The 18,353-nt window shown below is 42.7% G+C and overlaps 1 protein-coding gene across 4 annotated transcripts in view; it reads left to right on the forward strand.

The window, feature by feature from the left end:
* Window positions 1-3,108: 3,108 nt before the first annotated feature.
* mpped2a (metallophosphoesterase domain containing 2a) overlaps window positions 3,109-18,353 on the forward strand; it is an 83,071-nt gene continuing 67,826 nt past the window's right edge. Inside the window, exons 1-2 of one of the 4 annotated variants that reach the window (XM_015953745.3) lie at window positions 3,109-3,248; window positions 4,981-5,261. In XM_015953745.3, coding sequence (XP_015809231.1) covers window positions 5,149-5,261 — 113 coding nt within the window. In that variant the 5' untranslated portion in view covers window positions 3,109-3,248; window positions 4,981-5,148. Of the gene's footprint in view, window positions 3,249-3,418; window positions 4,376-4,436; window positions 4,744-4,980; window positions 5,262-18,353 lie in introns of those variants that run through there. The other 3 variants (XM_015953746.3, XM_015953747.3, XM_054732194.2) reach the window with 3 other exon arrangements.

An 18,353-nucleotide genomic window follows, 5' to 3' on the forward strand; every position in this document is an offset into this window, starting at 1 on the left:
AAAGTTGTAGGTGTAATTTTTTTTGTGTGTGTGTGTGTGGGGGGGGGGGGGGGGGGGGGTCACAGGGGGATCTCGCACAGGGCGCCATTTAGGCCAGCTCCGCCTCTGGCTGCGCGGACTGCCGGCTGGTTCTCCCCGCAGCTCGGCACATCTCTGTCTGATCGCGGCTTCTGTCTGCTGCATGGGCTGCCGGCTGGTTCTTCCCGCAGCTCGGTGCATCTCTGTCTGATCGCGGCTTCTGTCTGCTGCGCGGGCTGCCGGCTGGTTCTCCCCGCAGCTCGGCGCATCTCTGTCTGATCGCGGCTTCTGTCTGCTGCGCGGGCTGCCGGCTGGTTCTCCCCGCAGCTCGGCGCATCTCTGTCTGATCGCGGCTTCTGTCTGCTGCGCGGGCTGCCGGCTGGTTCTCCCCGCAGCTCTGCGCATCTCTGTCTGATCGCGGCTTCTGTCTGCTGCGCGGGCTGCCGGCTGGTGCTCCCCGCAGCTCGGTGCATCTCTGTCTGATCGCGGCTTCTGTCTGCTGCGCTGGCTGCCGGCTGGTGCTCCCCGCAGCTCGGTGCATCTCTGTCTGATCGCGGCTTCTGTCTGCTGCGCGGGCTGCCGGCTGGTGCTCCCCGCAGCTCGGTGCATCTCTGTCTGATTGCGGCTTCTGTCTGCTGCGCGGGCTGCCGGCCAGCTTGTGGTTCTCCCCTCCCCGCAGCTTGGCACATCTCTGTCTGATCGCGGCTTCTGTCTGCTGCGCGGGCTGCCGGCTTTCAGCAGCTTTCGGGAGACATCTGTGTTCCACCCCATTTTACCCAGCGGTCAGCCCAGCGTATCTCTGACTCAGAAGCTCTGGTGTTGTGCACAGTTAACTCCGGTTGTAGCTAGGTTGCTACCTCCGTTAGCTTAGCTCCCACCTCCGCGTTAGCTTTGGGTTAGCTTCAGGTTAGCTTGTAGCTTGTTCGACCGGGTGTCGTCAGTTGATCCCAGCCTTACAGCCCCACCCTCAGCTCCACCTCTCTTCCCTTTTGTGGAATTGTCTGGGCTTGACGGAACCTGTGACATGGTCAAAATGGCGGTGGTGGCCACCTCCCATTTAGCCTCAAAAACGTGTTATTAGAACTTATGGAAATGAATTGTCCAGTATATATGTCGATGCAAAACACCCGTCATTACTTTTCATTTCAATTGCAGTACAACATATGTGTGATCCAGAACGTAAGGCAAAGCAGATTCGAAAATAGCTCTTTTAGCCCCGTTGACTTGCATTCATTTTTTCCGTTTTTCCGGGGACCCATGAGCCGACTGGAAGCGGAGGAGACAGGCTCCCAATAGACCCTCTACCTACGTCATCAAAAGTTGCGCGCGCAGCCTGGCAACAAGAGTGAAGGCTTCCTCATTCACACTCGATACTAAAACAGCGTTTTAAACCGTTTGTTTTGAAGTTCTGAGCACATAAAAATGTCGGGTTGTTGCGTGTATGGATGACAGAATCGCTTCTCTTCAAGCAGTGGAGTGAAACTTTACAGAATTCCGAAAGGAGCACATCCATTTCAACAAAATCGGAGGCGTCTGTGGCTGCAGGCCATCAAAAGGGCTGATGAAAACTGGATGGAAAACACGATCCGAAATGCTGGATTTTGTAGCGCCCATTTTATATCAGGTAAGGTAATTATGTACTAAGGTTACATATAAATTTATACGCTTTATTTCATGCTTCAAATTAACATTTCATTCTAATTCATCTGTATTTTCCCACTGCATATTAGTATAAACTGTATTTCTCTAAAATTAACACGATTGTACTCTGAGCACGCTAAAAAAAGAAACCTATGCTATACTCACCCTGCCATGCAGGTACAGTTGACTGTGAAGACGTAGTTCTCTGGTTTGTTTACTATGACCCAAGCCTCGTACATAGCAGTCTTGTGTCCTTGTCTTTGGCTTGGAAGGACTTCTGCCTTCAAGACGCAAAACTCAGAGTCTATGTCGTGATGTTTAACTTTCTGTACGTGGCCACAGACAACATAGTTGTATGCATCTAACGATTTGTATGCCCGTAGCTTCTCACGTGTGTACTTACTGGGCATCTCCACTAAAAACGTATATATATCGGGCCACTGGGTGATATCTGGCCACGCACCTACATCTTCCACCCATTCCGTAATGCCACAGGGATCCAGGAGTCTGTTGCCATTCATTAAAGTGAGTTTAATTAATATAACATTCAAAATTTGCCGGTGATAACCCCGCAGCGTAGCTTGATAAAGCCTGACACAACACCATTCTCTGTTGCCAAGCTGCGCGCGCATTCTCGCTGACGTCATATTGTTTACAAACAGTAAAAAGGCCCTAGTGCGCTCCAGGGCAGCTAGTTTATCCCCACTAACTGAACGTGTGTGTGTGTGTGTGTGTGTGTGTGTGTGTGTGTGTGTGTGTTGTAACGTGTCTTGGCAGTTTGTAGGACCTTGGAAGGCACTATATACGTTTGACATTTACCATTTTACCAAAAATGTTTCTATTACACATATAGTACAAATGCAGTTATGTCACACATTGTTATGGATGTTATTCACTTTTTAAAACAAAGCCAGTTAGCACGTTTTTAAAGATTTTTTTAATATTTGCATGCTCCAGGTGGAAGAAGAAGAAAATACATTTTTATATAGTCCTTGGCCATGTAATTAAAATAGGATGCATTTTGCCAATCATCATGCTTTGCTACTGTGTAAATCCAATCAGGAAGGACAGCTTTCGAAGTACAGCTTTCGTAACTTCTCAATGCGGCGAGAAGCAAGACGCGCGAGCGCCCTCATCCTCCCCCCTCCTTCTCCTCCCTCCCGCCCGCGCGTGTGCTCGCCCTTGCTCCTCTCTGCTCTCTGACCCCAGTGGCAGCTCCGATTCACTGCACTCCGGCTCCCCCTCCGACAGACCGAGGCTGCTCCCTCTCTCCCCCTTTTCTCTGTCAGTGTCTCTCGCCTTCCTCTCTGGCTCGCTACCACTCGCTCTCCTCCTCCTTCCCTGGTTTCTTTCCACAGGAGCCAGCCGAGGTCCCGCCGGGTCGAAGGTTCTGCCCTGCTCGTCCAGACTGCCGCAACACCCGGGCGGTCTCTTTTAGGAATCACCCCGCTCTGCTGCTTCTGCCGCTGCCGCATGGACCCCAGTCCCTCCGCCACTGCTGCCTCCGCCGCGTAAAGAGGGCGACCCCGACCCGACTCTAGTTCTCCGGCCAGATACAGCACGCAGGAGGAAAACCCTACATAACGAAGGTAGAGCAACCTTTCCGCTTTGCTTTGAAAGCCGAAACGGGAGGGAGGGGAGACGAGGAGGGGAAGAGAGGAATTCCTGACACAAAGCCGTCGGTTAAAAGGTGGCTTGCCATTTACGAGGAAGAGCAAGAGGTTACCGAGGCGGTCCTTTGACACTGACCACCTCCGGGGGCTTTATGTTAAATAGACGGAGCAGAGTTCAGGGTTGAGCGGACCTTTTCTTTTTGTGTACAGCTGCAAGCGGCTCGTAGCACGCTTCGTGTAGAAATGCACGAGAACGGGTCGGTTTATCCGCCTTCACCCCCCCTTTGCTCACCGGATTGATTTCGCCTGGTGAAGTTAGCTACCGGGATCCGTGTCTGTCCCTCTGCCGGTGCGGGTGCGCCTTAGCGCGGCTGTACGAGTGAGCTCACTGGGGAGCTACAGCGTGCACGATGAAAACCTATCGGCAGCGCAGGTTTAGCAGGCTAAGCTAGAGAGCTAGTAGCTACTGTAGCCATAAGGCGCGCACACACACACACACACACACACACACACACACACACACACACACACACACCGATTCTACCCATATTTAACAACAGAAGGCTGATCTGTGCAGGCTTAGTGAGTGTTTGGGTAAAGTGACAGGGCAGCTTTTACTTTACAGGACCAGGAAGACCATGATTCTTGATCACCGCGCACCCAGCAAAAGCAGTTTCACTCCAACTTTTTTCCCGTCCTTATTCTCTGCATCTGTTTTAATCAAAACCTGAATGAAACAAGTTTACACACGTTTTCTGCAAGCATAAATACATCTCGCTGACTGAAATTAACTGCATGCATCAGGAAAATAGCATCCAGCTGACCCAGAAAACACTTCAACGCTTTTGGAGAGAATGTGGCAGTTTTGTGTTGAAGTCAGGCTCGTTTGCGTTAACATATTTACACGCATCTCACCATAAACGGCGCTGCTGGTTCTTTTATCCCACATAAAAAAGATGACAGATTTGTAAAATCGAGGGCATTTTTGCCCCTCCGGTGTGAATCAGAACCTCTGTTATAAAACGTCTGTCAAGCCCACAGAAGCTACTTTACTTAGGGAGGTCAAAAGGGAGGAGGAGCAAGCAGACGCACAGGAGAGATTGGTGAGGCGCGCTAAACCATTCTTGTCCTGCAGATTTTTTTTATAAACTGCCTGATCTCTTTAGATGGAAGCTCAAATGTGCCTGGTGATTTCGGAATTACAGCACCAGTCCTGTAATAAAGTCATCGTCTAATTTATTTATTTTCTCGCTGGGATGCAGACCTGTTTCATGTTCGCTGTCTGATGAATTATCTCCTGCAACCTCTTGGATAACTTGGATAATTTAAATTTGTCAGGCAAAGAGCATACCTGTGGTGATTTTTGTTTTTGCTTTTATCCATCTTGAATATTTTCATTTGCACCAAAATCAACTGGTTTGCATGCAGAAGGCAGTGCTCCTTACGTCTGGTGGTGGTTTAGTCTTTAAAAGTTCAGTGCAAAGTTTTAAATGATGCATTCTCATTCTCACTGTTTATTTGTTCTGCTCAGGATTTAATTGTTGTTAAATAATTTATTTCAGCATTTATAACTTATATGATTGCACATAACTTTCATAATTGTGTTCAATAAGTCTGTATAGGAGGTATTTTTGATTGTTTCTGCCCTCAGAAGTAGTTGCATGGCTGGTCTGCAGCAGCTGATGTCTTTGTGTTCATGTCGGTGCAGACTGCAGCGTGTTGTGGTTGAATCGGTCAGCCGAGAAGCTGCTGCCTTGCTGCTGCTGCTGCTGGGAGAATCCTTGGGCTTCTTGAGCGGCTCTGAAGGATGACCGCCGCACGGCTCGCTGCTGAATCCCGGTGAATGAACAGCATCTAATGTCCAAACGGCGGAAGGATGGCTCATGGCAAAGTGACCATCACGGTGGACGAGTACAGCTCCAACCCCACGCAGGCCTTCACTCATTACAACATCAACCAGAGCCGCTTCCAACCTCCACACGTCCACATGTAAGTGCTCACTCTGAGAATGACCATTACCTGTTGAATGGGCTTTCAATTTGTCTCATTTGGACTTTGGACTTTAAAGTTGCCTGAGATGTTTTTGCCCACGGATATCCAGTAAATTTTATAAAATATTTATTTTTAACACAACTTATTTCAGTCTTTCAGATTTTCTTCATTTCTTTTTGTCATGTACAAGTATCAGACATAAGCAGTTCAAGCAGAAGTCTTCATTTGTTGATTTAAGTGATTTGGAGATTGTACGGTGGCCCAAAAGGGACAAACTTTGTAAAGAACGAGACCCTAACACTATGTCTAAGAGACTTTGTGAAATAGGGCTGAACAATTTAAAGAAATGATCGAATTATGACTATCAGTTCAAATCACGATTTTTGTCAAATTAAGGTTCAACACATTATTCGCTTTAAAAGCTATTAATTATTTCTCCTGTTAATCTTTTTTTTTAAACGTACTTGTGAAAAATCTTCTTATTGTTCTATTCTAATAAAGCAAGGAGGCAAACTGAAGTTAAAAATAGCTTTCAGATATATTTAATGGAGAAAAAAATGCAGTTTTTTCTGCATTATTGACCGAGGCTGGCTGTCTGATAGATTTTTTCTCACTAAAACACCGCTCTAACCGAACTGTGACACTTTTACATGCAACTTTGAATTACAGTGTGCCATCAGAAAAATTCAAACAATTTTTATAAGACGAGAAGTCAGGCTTTTGAGTCCACTTATTGTCTATTATGGTGAACCCCGTTCAGCTGCTGGAGAAGCCTCTCTGTCCCTCACTCACCCACGGTGCTGAGAGACAACCATAGCCATTATTATCGGCTTTTGTAGAGTCATGTAAGGACCAGCAAAACGTGAAAATAACCTAACTGTGCAGCTCTGTCGGCTGAACAGTTGAGCTGTGCTCCGGTACCGGTCCCTCCTTCCGCCCGTGCTCGCTGCTGCCTTCGTAACACAGGAGAAAACTGCGGCTGGTTAAAATAGTTAGCACAACAGATCCTGGATCAGTCAGGAGCGCCACAGTAAACCGCTTTGACGATCCTGTGATCGTGCTGTTTGGAATTGCAACTTTTGTCCAGAAATGATAGACCGTTCAGCCTTGATGTGAAACTCATTAGAATAGCAGAAGTAGCGGCTTTTAGGGTTTAGCACACACAGCCACTCAAACCCAGCAGATATAAAACTGATTTCTGCCGTGTGTGGCGCTCGGATCTCATTCATGCCAGGCTGTTGCTGTGATGCAGGAGCACTTAGCCTGCATTACGCTGCTGTATTTCATTTAGCAGAGCCGTTAGAGTGTTGCTGTTGTCGGATGTGGTTACGCTTGGCCTCTCGTTAGCGGGTCAGGGTGCCGTGACCCGTCAGCCCTCCATCAGCTCACTGCTGCGCGTCTTTATCTGTAGACTGATATTAGCACTGAGCTTCTGCTCACTTTGTGTTACAACATTCTGGAGCTTTGTGATGGGTTTGCCTGGCTGGAGAGCGTAATTCAGACGTTTATAATTCACTGTACCGAGTTGACCTGGGGCAGCTTTTACTGGAGTCCTTTTGTATGACTGGGGTGGATTTAAGCAGCAAATAAGATGCAGAATTCATTTGTTCTGCCTCGATCCGACTTGGCCAATATTCAGCATTAATTTGTAACTTAGAAGTGTGATTATTTATTGTGAAGTCACTGTCTCTAAATGCAAAACCAGCCTTAACAGATCGCCCAAGTAAAGTTTTTGGCAGAATAATTGATTAGAAAAAACAATCAGGCTAATTATAACTAAGAAACATCGCTTTCAGCTGGAGGATAGAATCAGACAAAAATGACCCAAAATCACATTAAAATGTTAAAAATGGACTTTATTATTGATCATTAATAACAGTCATGCAGCGTAAAGTGCAGACATGCAGCGCTCGGATTGTTTAAGGGGAGCATAATAACGCCTGAGTCATGAGGCCCCAAAACCAGAATCGGTGCATCTTTATAAACAACACAAGTAGATTTTTTACATGAAAAGACAGAAAATAATTTAAAACGTCTGAATAAAAGTACTGTAGATCTCCTGTTTTCAAGTCACCGCCGAAATCTGTAAACATAAATTTCAGCGTCTCTGATCGTAAATAAATCAATTTGAAGCAGAATCACTGAACTGTATTGAGAAGGCGTGGTGTTTTAGTTTGTGTTTGTGTTCAGGCAGCAGAATAAGAGGAATCTGCTCTGATAATAAAGATATGTAATTAATATTCATGGACAACCTTGGAACAGAGACGGTGGGAGCTGTTTTAGAGCCTTTAGACTGAAAACTCAGCAAGATGGTAGAAGCAACTTTACTTTTTGAGCTTCAAATATAGAAGTTAACAAAATCATGTCCGTTTGAGTAAACAAGGTTATTTTGGAGAGATGGTAATTAAGTAAACTGCTGAGCTGGACTTGTGTCTTCCTCCTGGTGTTGGGAGCATTCACAGGTGTGTGAGTGTGTGTGTGGCTTTTTGGGATAGCTTAGCGGCTAACACTGGTGCCTTGAATTTGTAAAAGGAAGCAACATTTTTTCAGTTTCTTGCGATGTTTTATAGTTTGTTGTTATTGGGGGAGGAACACTCAGGATTCACCCCAGCACCCCCTGATTTTTATTTTTATTGTGATAAAACAAATAAATCTTTCATTCTGTGATACGATGGCACACAGTGTCAGAGCGGCTCACCCCAACTCTCTGTGGTAATGCACCAGTTTGTCAGGCAGAGGAAAAGCGCTGAAACAAGCAGAGCAGAAGGGGAGCGGACCAGTAAGGTGTCTGAGAAGAATATCCTAAAAACATCCGATTCTGAAAGTGCAGCATCATCTGGAGACGGTTATTTTTATTGCCCACAGCGACAAATAAACCCAGACCTGCCTTAAGGTTGAAGCTGTAAACTGAGTGGTTATGAGGTGTTTTAATAAAGAGGATGTATTTAAACATCGGATCAGCAGGAGTCAGCGTAATGAAAGAGTGATAAATGTGCAGAAATACCCCTAACTGATTTTTTTCTTGTTTTTGTTGAGACGAGGGTCCAGTGGAATGGGAATGCTTTGAATCTGAGGGGCCTCTCTGCAGAAATGTGTTTGGATAAATATATTAGGCTGTTTCCTGGGTTCCACTGAGCCTGCAGTGTTTTACTCTGTCATTCTCACACACACACACACACACACACACACACACACACACACACACACACACACACACACACACACACACACACACACACACACACACACACACACACACACACACACACACACACACACACACACACACACACACACCCTGTGAGCCCATCCCCCTCTCCGTTAAGTGCTCATAGAATAAGAGCTCTGTTGTAGAAGTAAAGGCTTGTTTAGGTTTCCTGGATAACGATCCTGCTTGCTTTCATTCATATTCGTCACGTTTTGGGATAGAAATAAAAAAATGTAGCGTCTCTGACATCAAATAAAAAACCAGAGGGAAGCTCGGCTGCTTTTGGAAATCTAATCCCTGCTCTGATGCCCCCCCCACCCCCCAACCCAGCGGAATATTGAGATTTCTCCGAAGGGGCACAGCAGCGCTTTTTGTGTGGTGCAGAAGGTATGGCTGTGTGAACCGAAAATGAAAACATGCATGTAGAGCACACACACACACACACACACACACACACACACACACACACACACACACACACACACACACACACACACACACACACACACACACACACAGTTAGAAGCTAATTCTCTGGAACGTGACCCTCAGATCTGAGCGGGCTTTCTTCAGAGCATGGGACGTCTCGGTCCGTGTCTCTAAGTGAGAGACAGATTCAGTCCAGCTCTGGTTTATTTTTCTGCTGTCTATATTTTTGCCCCCTCCCTCTCTCAGGCTTTTCCGCCCCCTTGTCGTCGTCTTGTGAAATGAAACGCTCAGCAACTCGACACATATGCTTCCAGTTGGGACCCTAATGGCTTTGAATCCAGTCTGTCTGGATGTGGCTCAGCTCAGACGGACGACTCGAACTGGAAGGACTCTTTAAAGTCTTGTTTGTGAACCATATAAAATCATATTTACAATGTTTTGTTATACGTAGTTAAATTAAACATGTTGTTTTCTCCTCTCTTTGTTCCCAAAATGCTGGAAAATATTTTATAATTGAAATGTAAATCTTAGTACTGATTGTTTTCATGGTCAAACGCTATATACATCGGTCTTTATGTTCTCCATCCTCAGTTTTTTCTGTTATTATTATTCCTTTTTTTTGCTCAGGAAGCATCATAAAAAACAAGAGAAAACATCAGTTTGGCATTATTTTAACCTGGTAAATGATGAGTTATGTGAAACGTCCGCGGGTTACAGACTGTTTTCTTAGAACAGGAGTGTGTAGAAGCATTTCTGCTGCTCTTCTGTATTTGGGTTCCCAGTGTGGTGATCGGAACATTAAATAACATGGAATTAATCAAGTGAAACGGATTAGATTATGCGCGGATGTTGTGTGGTGGATCTCACTCAGTGATTTAACCAAATTACATTTTTAGCACCTTTCCAGGGTAAATTTCTGTGATTCCTCAGATATGGGTTAGACCCAGCAGAACCATTGGAGAGGAGGAAGAAGACTGATGACGCTGTCATAAAATATCTCATTCTTCTTGACTTTATTTATTTATTTATTTTTTTATTTTTTGGGATTTTGTTAGCCAAACCGTGGTTTTAAATGGTTAACGTAGGCTAGGCTAACACACTACTCTGACCTTTGCTCTTGTTATGTTGTTCTGCTCATTAGAGTACAAAAATGGGTTGTCACATCAATATTCTGACATAACTTCATCAGTAGTTATGTCGCTGTTATGGTTGGTTGCGCATCACAGCTCTAGGCTCTAACCCCCTGACCCTTGTCGCATCAGTAGTGGTGTTAACGGGGGTAGCCCGATACATTGGTCAGCCGATAATTCTGGTTTTTTATATATACAATACAGGCCAAAAGTTCGAACACACCTTCTAATTCAATGTGTTTTCTTTATTTACATGACCATGACCATAGGGAGCCTAGGTCACTTCCACATCATGGGTCCCCAGAAGAACGAAAAAATGATTACAAGTCAACGGGGCTAAAAACGCAGTTTTCTAATCGCTTTGCCTTACGCCCTGGATCGCACATGTTGTACTGCAATTTAAATGAAAAATAATGATGAGTGTTTTGACCATGCCAGTCATGTACTTTGAGATTTATTAGCTTGTAAAAGTTTGTAATTAGCATGACTACACACCAGAAATCAGCACGTCACCACATAATCTCCTCTCCCCTAGCGTAGCTGCTACCTACCGAATGACCAGATTTATGGTGGTTCTTTCCTCCTGTGGGATGTTCGCAGAACTTACAGCCATTTTCCCTCAGTTTTCTCTGTGTTTGATTCGGTGACGTCACTTTCATGAAGCGCATTTATAGTCCTGGACTTATTTTCACGCAAAACCTAAAATAACGTTTCCCCTGTTCGAAATTAAGCGTGTTCTTGGTATCAAAAAAGCTTCTTTCAAATTCACGGACATCATATGTGAAATCCATGGCACATAACAAGTGGATTAGAAAATAGCGTTTTTAGCCCCATTGATTATTTTTGTTCTTCCGGGGACCCATGATGCGGAAGTGACTTAAGCTCCCTATTTACAAAGGGGCTAACAAGTGCTAAACACCTCTGGGAACTCCAAGACTGTTGAAAAACCATTTTAGGTGACTACCTCATGAAGCTCATTGAGGGAATGCCAAGAGTGTGCAAAGAGTGTGCAGTAATCAGAAAATAGAACATAAACATGTTTTCTGTTTTTTCACCTTTTTTGGTTAAGCACATAACTCCACATGTGTTCGTTCATCGTTTTGAGGCCTTCAGTGAGAATCTCCCAATGTAAATGGTAGGGCTGGGTGATATGGCCTAAAATTTATGTCACGATATATTGAGGATTTCACCTCGATAACGATAAATGGACGATAACTACAGGTATGCGCTGAAACGAAAGTTGTCAACTAGATGGGGCTCAGAGGTGGAAAGAGTACTAAAATGTTGGACTTAAGTACAAGTATAATTACTTTCATGAAATTTTACTCAATTACAAGTAAAATTACCTGCCTCAAAATGTACTCAAGTAAAAGTAAAAAGTAGCTTATTTCAAATGTAGTCAGAGTAAAAGTTACTTAGTTACCTTTTTGACTGTGCAAGGACGGCCTCTTCTGAATAGTTAAAAAAAAGACAATGGGGTATAAATGTCAAAGTGGCCGTTTTGTTATTAAATGAACAAATATGCATATTGAAGTGCAAAGGCAGTTACACTGCAAACTAGTAACATAAATTAGGTTATAGTCACAAGCCCATGACTTTTCCCAGAACGACCCCCCCCCCCCCCCCCCCCGGCAGATCCTGATAGGCCTACCCAGTCTCTCAGCCTCTCCAATAGCAGGTGATGGTCAACAGTGTCAAAGGCTGAAGTCAGGTCCAGCAGGACCAGAACAGAACAGTCCCCTGCATCACTGTGAGTCAGAAAGTCATTAGAGACCCTAAGAAGAGCTGTTTCAGTAGAATGAGCTCAACGAAAACCTGACTGGAAGCTATCATCAAGAGCAGCAGTGAGTTGTTTAGCCACAGCCTTTTCCAAGATCTTGGAGATGAACGGAAGTTTAGAGATGGGTCTGAAGCTGCTATGGAGAGAGGGGTCGAGACTCAGTTTTTTAAGAAGCGGGTGGATTACAGCGTTCTTAAAGTAAGCAGGGACCTGACCAGAAACCAGAGAAGCATTAATTATAGAGAGCACGCTGGGACCGATGGACTGAAAAGCACTTTTAAACAAAGATGAGGGTAAGATGTGATGACTGTTGCTTGACTTGCTCCGCCCCAGCCTCTGCCATCTGGTCAAGATGTCTTCTCGTATTGATCAAACCTGTCGAATGACAAATACATAACACATATTTAATATATCTGGCAATTAAGTTTTGATAGAAGATGCAACAAGAATTGTTTTTAGTAATACATACCTTACAAATACTATAATTTGTGTCGACAGACTATAATTGAACTTTAAGTATGTTGACAGGATTGAAATGAATAAGAAACAGATTAAGGTATGATATTAAATTATTAAAAATTACCTGCTTCAATGATATCGTGCCTCTCAGTCCGGGTGGTCTTGAACTTTGGAAGAAGGATTGCAGCAGCAGTCAGCTCAGGGTCTTCCATCATCTCACCAAAGTGCTTTTGGACGCCATCCTGAATGGCTCTGAAGAGTGGCAGACACATCTTGGAGAGTCTCCAGTCTGCTGAGTTTTTCTTTTAGCTGGAAGATCACTTGAGGGGCGGGACTAGGAAGCTCAAAAATGACCAATCAGAAAAAAAGGAAATTCCGACTGTACCACACGATGCGGTAGATTTCTAGTTGTAGTAAAAAAAAAAAAAAGCATCTGGCAATGGCGCAAACCTCTTTTATTTTTTAGAAGAAATGCTTTTAGTGCTTCTACTTGTGGTTTTAAAGACATCTGTGTCATTTAGAGCAGAAGAAAGAGCCGCAGCGAACTCCGCCGCTGTCTTCGTTGTTTATGAGAAATTGAGCATCGCCGTGTATGACGTGAATTAAACAGGAGGAGTCTGGCAGGCCAGGCTATCTTTCTCGTACCATTAGCGCCTATTTTCTTCTCCTACCCACCATTCATTGCACTGTAGGTCACTGAACACATGCTTCACACTAAGAAGTTCAACTCACCTGTTGACCGCTCAGACATCCCTTCATTCCTTCTCACAAGCTTTGATCTTCTTAAGTGATCCTCCAGTCATCCGAGTAGTCAGTTAGTGTTTCTTATACTTTCCTTCGTACCCCGTAACACTCTCGTAACTTAAGCACTCAGTTCTTCTGGTGCGCGCCTTCAGCGTCGGCAGCACTTCAGTGTTTGGGTCTGACAGTATAGACATATATACATAGACACTTCATTAAGCGCTGGATCACTCTCGAGCGCGTTAAGACGCTTCTACATATGTATATGTTTATACTCTCGTCTCTCTTCTCTGTGGTGTCTGAATCCAGTGCAAACCGTGCCGACACAGTATTTTGCAATGTTGTTTTTTTTACTCGGTAACGGATAAGATAAAAAAATGTAGCGAAGTACAATACTTACAAAAAACAATACTTAAGTAAAAGTAAAATTACAGATTTTAAAAACTACTTAAAAAGTATAAATGCGCAAAAAATCTACTCAATTACAGTAACTCAAGTAAATGTAATTCATTACTTCCCACCTCTGATGGGGCTGTCACATGTATTACGTTGAGTCACATTTTTACGTGACTCAAGGTGGTACAGCTTTTTAAAGGGACATGAACGTTGCCAACCTACACACATCTTCATTTTTTTAATATCAAATTTACTGACATGGGAAAAATTCTCGTTAAGAGTCAGAAATTTCGATAACTATAAATATTTGATGTATTGTCCAGCCCTAGTAAATGGTTATGAAAATAAAGACAACACATTAAATGAGAAAGTGTGTCCAGACTTTTAGCCTGCACTGTACGTATTTGTCCTTAATGAAGCCGATTTAAGTTAGACACATCCTCGGCCACTCGGTGCAGTTGCAGAATTTAATTTAAATGTATTTTTACATTCACCAATAACATCTGCATAATAAATACACAAAATAAACTTTATTTAGGTCTCTTAACTTAACACTAAGCAGTGCACAAAGTTAAGATTCAACAGTTAGTTAAATTCAGATTTCAAAACTGATTCAGCTGCAGAAACTTTGTGCATCATTCAATTTTATTTGTAGGGATGTGTAGTGGTGACATTCTGGCGATATATTATGTATCACGATACATGAAGGAAGATACAATGTATGACGATATATTGCGATACATTCAGCCAGATGATATTAGCGATGATTTTTAGACTGAATTTATTGTTGGAATATTCAATAAATAGTCCAAACTGATACGTAACATGTTTAACATGAGGTGTCAGAACCATAATAGAGGCATTTACATTTGAATGGTAGAAACAAAACCCATTGCACACTGCTGCCAACTAGTGGCCGGCATTTTAATTGCACCAACAGAAACTACACAAATGTTTGCATGTAAATTCTTCCAAAAACTCGATACACAGCTTTTGAATATTGATATAATATCACAGAAAAAAATACCAAGAATTATTGCCATATCAATACTTTCTTACATCCCTAGTTATTACTGACATTTTAGCATGGACATAAGGTGGAAAATGTCTAGATATTGGCCGTGGAAATCAGCCCATAAAAATTGGCAGTATATTTTGGCAAACTGCTGACCATGTCGCCTACATGTCAGTTTTGGCAACAGAAAAACCAATATAGGTCAATTTCTATTGTGAACCTGCTATTTTGGCTCATGTGCTGCACAACCAGAAATACACATGACCAAAACTATTTTTAACAATTACTGCCATAATTTTTTTAAATAGATAAATAAATGAATATGTGTTATATATATATATATATATCAGTGTTTAATATGAAAAAATGTAAGAATAACATAGAATGCAATAAATTATGCAGATTAACAGTGTCTACAACAGCTTAACCTGATTTAATAAGAATAAAGGAGGTCTTCATTTAATATAGGATTAAACTCCAAATCTTATAAACGCATGAGCATCAGAACTCTATCCTGTTGTGTTAATCTCATCTTATTTTCGCAGTCTGAGTAAATTCACAATTTAAACAAGGTTTTCATAATAAGAACCTTTCTGACATAAATAACATCTGTTTATTTTCATACATAGATTGTGTCCAGGTCTGTGTCAACAAACTGTCCACTTGTGAATTTGGTGTGCACTTTTTATCTGACCATTATGGTAATGAATTAATTAAATGTCTCCTGTTTCCCTGAAGCAATATGGGCCAGTGTTAGAGGCAGTCTCCTATAGAAAGTAGCAGATGTTTGGCCTTTTTATTTATTTATTTATTTTTCTTGGAGGAAGAAACGGCTGAAAAGAGCCTGGGCAATCTGAATTAGAAACCAAAAGCACATCTGGAAAATGGGACTTCCTGGAGCATTTGCTGATGATTTAGACCTGTATGGAGGAGACAAGCTCAGTGGTTGCTGCTGTAGATGAAGACAGTCTAATGAAATGTAATATTTATCTTTACAAAAATGAAGGAATTAAGTTGTTGCTCGTTTGAGTTTGTTAAATATAAGAAAATAAGGATTCCCAAAGCTTAGCGAGACAGTTTAAAATGATGTATGTTTTCTTTAGAGGCTACAAAGGTGATGCTGTTAGAAATAAACACCTGAGCTCATTACAGTAATTTTAGTAGGTATACTCACAACGTCACCTCCCTGTATGCAAAACAAATCCATATTTAACAAATTTCCTCTCCTTCTGATGCCTTGTTGTTAATTATCACTGCCATCTGCGTAAATGTGAAGCTTGTAAATATGAATCACTTTAGGATGACACCGCCTGCATCCAATCGCTCTCAACCCCGTCCCGGTTTTATTAATGAACTCCTGAAGGATATTTTTTATGTGTCATGGCTTTTTTTTTCTTAGAGCATTAGCACCAGGGTTTAAGATATACTTTTAGAGCTTTTCTGTCACAGTGAGAGGAACTCAACTCTTTTTGTATAAGGAAGGATGCTCAGCACGTTGAGAAACGCAGCAGGAAACCTTTAGAGGACGATAACGGAGAAGGTTTTGGTTCAGATACGGTAATTTGCATATCCTTCCATGTTTTCATTTTTTTGATCCTGTGTGCTCTCCTCTAGTAGGCTGTCAGCTAAGAAACATCAATAATTTAATACTTTTGTAGCTTTTTCCACACATGACTCAGTGTTTACACAAGATGCAGCAATCCCCCCTCCAGGAAATCAAGCTGCTGCACTTGTAGCACATCCTCGGTCAGCAGTGGCTGTTTCAAACATCAAAACAAGCAAATAATTAACAGTTTTACTCCTAAAGATGTGTGACCTTTCAGAACTAATCACCCTGTGTCCATTTTACTCCTATCCAGCCTGTCCGTCAGACGGTCATCGCTGCAACCGACTCCAGCACTGATGCCAGCTAAAGTTTAATGCTAACACAATAAGAGGATTACATTCTAACATTTATCGTTGCTTCCTCGTTACTATAATCCATCATCTGTCTTTAACACCAGTCATGCTTTCGTTCACTGACCTTTTGGGTGCTTCTGATCTCGCTGCTGGAGGTCTGAAGCTACAGACCTCCAGGTTGTCGTTATCAGTTTTCCCGTTGTTGGGGAACTTTAAACAAATGTGTGCTCACATGAGAGGTGATGACCCAGGTGTGGGAGGAAAAAAATCATGTTTCAGATTATTTTCTCTAACCTTTGAGGGATTTGTTTTCTACAATACGGTTTCCAGCTGTGTCTTCACCTTTATGTTTTTAGGAACGCGTGGTTATGATTGGTCTCTAGTCTGAACTTTGACAACTTGGAGTAGAACCTCACTGAGACTCAGAAATGTGTAATAAAGAAAGTTTAGTCTGACTTATAATTAAATACATACCTAATGGACTACTTTCTTCATTCTTACAGCTACGTCTCCTTTTTTACTTACAACTTCTGTGATTTTTTAAAGGTCTCTTTCGCTCGTTTATTCTTTCTTTTTTTCAAAATCTGCTATGAATGAATTATGAATGAATGCCTAGTGAATCGTTTTCTGTGGTGAAAAGCTCTGGCGCTTCTGTTTCAGGGGTGGAAGTTTTTGAAGGTTGAAGTCTGGAAAACAACTAGATTACGAGCGGTACACTTTTAAATTCATGCTGTACAAACATCTAGCCTCTGATTGACTAACAGCAGCACGACTCTTCTGCTGCCTTCATTCGCTGTTGTAAAAACAATGTTGACCTTTTATCTCCAGAAAAACACAAGCCCAAACATGTTCCGCCATGTTGTGGGGTTGCTAATGCTAGTGGTTAGCTTTTGATAGCCCGAGGTGGGCTCTGTTCTCTCCTTCCTTTTGTCACAAGCCGGGTTGGGTGAGGTCATGAATGCTATTTTTCACTGTGGTGTAGAAGAGACGGGCTTTTTCGCAGCCTGGGTTAGGGACGGTTTTCATGTTTGGCATGCACATGCAACTGGGTGACCGATCAGTACGAAGTTTTAAACGGTTTCTCAGTCACTGAGACCTTTAAACCAAACTCCAGCAGCACTCACAGCTCAACATTAGATCTTCTTTTTGGACATTTTTCAGTATGTTCACAAATGCTTCACTGATCACTTATAGGAGCGGTTACAAACATTCTTGTAAGCTAAAGATTTGTGATTTAAAAGGTCAGTCAGCTTAAAATCTTCTCTTTTTTTTAACGTGTTATACTTTTTTCCTTCAGACCCTGTTTAGTCTCCTGTCAGCCTGCTGCTGCTTGTCAGTGTGAGCAGAGGTGGTTTATGTTACAGGAGAGCAGTTCCTCCCCTGACCCGCTGCTGGTGCCGGGCAGGATCTCGGTTTTGCTTGTGGAGGTGGGGGGGTAGCTGATGTTTGAAATTGCACGGGTCCAATTCGTTTAGAGATTTAAATCTTTTGATGTCTTTGTGGTTTTAACTCTCGGAGCATCTCGATCCTGGCATGGCAGCGTACAAATCCAGCGTACAAATGATGGTGTCACTTCCTGTTGAATTACAGAGCTGAGAGCCTGCAGCGTGTCATCGTGACGAGTCTTACGCAGCGTAGTGTTTGGCTTGGCGTTCCTCGTGACTTTTTTCTGATTTTGTTTTTCAAGCTTTAACTAAAGATTTTCTCTCTTTTCTACAGTTTGGTGAAAGCTCTTTTCTGTGAGGTCATGTTTCACCTTTGTGAGTGAATTGAATGATTCCATGAGTGTGATTAGAGGGAAGCTGTGTTAGTGATCCTTCTGTAGGTCAGGTCATTTGTTCATGATATCATGTAGACACTCGTATATTTTCTTACAGTTTCGGTTAATGTTTCATGTTTTTATTCTTTCTCTTTAACAACAAAAATGCATGTGTGTGTTTTAGCTGATGAGTCGATGTAACAGAAGGCTAGTTTTGATTGGGTTTGAGGGTCGTGGGCTTCATTCTTAACATCTACGATGTTGCACGAGAAC

The sequence above is a fragment of the Nothobranchius furzeri genome, chromosome 9 (genome assembly GCF_043380555.1).
Source record: "Nothobranchius furzeri strain GRZ-AD chromosome 9, NfurGRZ-RIMD1, whole genome shotgun sequence".
Classification (NCBI taxonomy): domain Eukaryota; kingdom Metazoa; phylum Chordata; class Actinopteri; order Cyprinodontiformes; family Nothobranchiidae; genus Nothobranchius; species Nothobranchius furzeri.